At 59.6% G+C, this 2235-nt stretch overlaps 1 protein-coding gene across 1 annotated transcript in view; it reads left to right on the top strand.

The window, feature by feature from the left end:
• Positions 1-2073, top strand: part of LOC104528700 (sodium-dependent serotonin transporter) — an 8215-nt gene extending 6142 nt beyond the window's left edge. Inside the window, exons 11-13 of the mRNA XM_029086153.1 lie at positions 51-151; positions 1342-1509; positions 1993-2073. Of these exons, the coding sequence (XP_028941986.1) occupies positions 51-151; positions 1342-1509; positions 1993-2073 (350 nt within the window). The remainder of the gene's footprint in view (positions 1-50; positions 152-1341; positions 1510-1992) is intronic.
• Positions 2074-2235: the final 162 nt, after the last annotated feature.

Genomic DNA, 2235 nt, shown 5'->3' with positions numbered 1-2235 from the left:
ATCCTCTGCGGGTGGGTCCCCAGGGCTGTGACAGCTCTCTCCTCCCGCAGGGATACAGAGGTTCTCCCACGACGTGAAAGCCATGCTGGGCTTCACCCCGGGGGTGTTCTGGAAGGTGTGCTGGGTCGCCATCAGCCCTGCCTTGTTGGCGGTGAGTGTCTATGATCCCAATTAAAGAGCAAATTGTCAAATCCCTCTGCTCTTCCCCTCGCCGGCTGCTGCTGCCACCCAGCTCCCCGGGCATCTGCGCTGCTGGTGGCTCCCGTCTCACTCACACGAGGTGAACAAGTTGCTGGGAGGATGGACCAGGCTGTAGGACATCATGCCAGCCCTCCCTGCCACCTCCCCACACTGCTGTTCCAGCCACTGGCAATGAGGAGCTGCCCACAGCCCCAGGGCCGGCGGGTTTCACTGAGAACAGGAGCTGGAAATGCATTTTCCAGCCTCTTCTGCAAGGCTGGGAGCCGGCACTGGGTGCTCACATGGGCACAGGGCTCGTTTCACCCTCCCAGTCCCGTGCTCACACTGGCATGGCCAGCCGTGGCTGTGTCCCTGATGGCACCACGGTGCTGTGCACCGGGCTGGATCCATCCCCTTTGAAATGCCAGCTCCCCGGGCACTTCAAAGGCTGCCATCTGCAAGAGGCAGAGGGGTCTAATCTCACCGGATCTGCAGGAGAAGGGGCCTTGTGAGGATTAATTACAGCTCTAAGCGCTTTGCCGAGGTTATTAAGAGAGAAGTGTTATAATCAAAGCAGACAGCAAATGATTTCATTTCAGCACGGGGACGTGCAGCCTTCCTCCTGTTAGAGGAAGAGCTCCTGTCCCGCGCCCAGCGAGGGGTGGCAGTCTGGGAAATGTCACTGCCATGTCCACGCCAGCCTTTCGCGGTTAGGAAAGCGGCGATGGCAGTGGGATGTGGATGGTGTTAACCTGCAGGATGAGCCTGAAAGGGATCTCAGGCATTGGAAGGGGTTGCCCAGGGCAGTGGTGGAGTCCCCATCCCTGGAGGGATTGAAGAGTCGTGTAGACACAGTGCTGAGGGACATGGGTTAGTCATAGGGGACTGGTCAGTGTTGGGTTCATGGTTGGACTCAATGAGTTTAAAGGGCTTTTCCAATCCAGGCAATTCTGGGATCTGCTGGGGATGCCCAACCATCCCTGAAGAGCTTTTCTGGCCCCCCACCTTGTGTGCCGTGGGTTTTGGGGGCTGTACAGCCCTGCTACAGCCCTGTGCTGCTTGTGACCAGCAGTGGGGCATGTCCCAGCAGTGGGGCATGTCCCACCATGGACTGGCCCCGTGACCATCCTTCCCTGACGATCTGCACTTCCTTCCTCACAGTTCATAGTTATCAGCTCCCTCCTGGACCAGCCGCCTCTGACACTCTTTGATTACCAGTACCCTGAGTGGAGCATCTGGGTGGGGTACCTCATCGGAGCATCGTCCTTCATCTGCATCCCCATCTACATGGTGTACAAGCTCGTCTGGACGCCGGGGTCTCTCAAGCAGGTGAGGAGCAGGGTGGGTGATCCCGCAGCTCCTGCACAGGCTGGGGGTGGGCAGGGACCCCCACTCGGGTCAGCCCTGGGAGCTGGGCTGATGGTTGATGCCTCCTCAGCATCTTTGTACAGGTGGTAATTAAATCACACCTGAAGAGCTGCTTGGAAAAGGGCTCCGAGGAGCGTGGCTCAGTGGCCTGGTAATTTGAAATGTTATTTCTGAAGCTGTGGTTTTGGCTGGGCTGGGAGGCAGCTGAGATACTTCAGCATGGCCCTGGGGACAGGAGACTGTCCCCAGCTGTCACCTCCCCTCTCAGCCCATTTCTGGGACACCTTCCGCCTGCTGTGGTGTGCTGCAGACTGACACAGCCCTGGCCCTGCAGCCAGCAAGATCCTGGTGGGGTGGGTTCGGCGTGTCGGGGCAGGCAGCCCTGCTCGTGGCACCAGCCCGGGTGTGTATTGCCTTCTTTCTTTGCCTGCTCACACCCTCCAGCGCCTCGCTGTCTGCATTCGGCCGGAGAAATCAACCCGAGACCCTCAAGCAGACACAGTGTCCCTGTCACCTGCCCTGTAGCCCTTCCCCGGTGGCTGCTTCCCAACCGCTGGCTCTCGTCGTGTCCGAGCATCGCGGTGGAAGCGGCACCACCAGCACGTGTGACCGGAGCCCGTTCTCGCTGCGGGAAGGAAAACCTCTGCTCCACAGCAGGGAGAACGGGACCCACCGCTGAGTCCCGCC

The sequence above is a fragment of the Antrostomus carolinensis genome, unplaced genomic scaffold (assembly GCF_000700745.2).
Source record: "Antrostomus carolinensis isolate BGI_N321 unplaced genomic scaffold, ASM70074v2 scaffold26597, whole genome shotgun sequence".
Lineage (NCBI taxonomy): Eukaryota > Metazoa > Chordata > Aves > Caprimulgiformes > Caprimulgidae > Antrostomus > Antrostomus carolinensis.
Note: the sequence above shows the minus strand (reverse complement) of the source record. Positions and strands in the feature narration are given on the sequence as shown.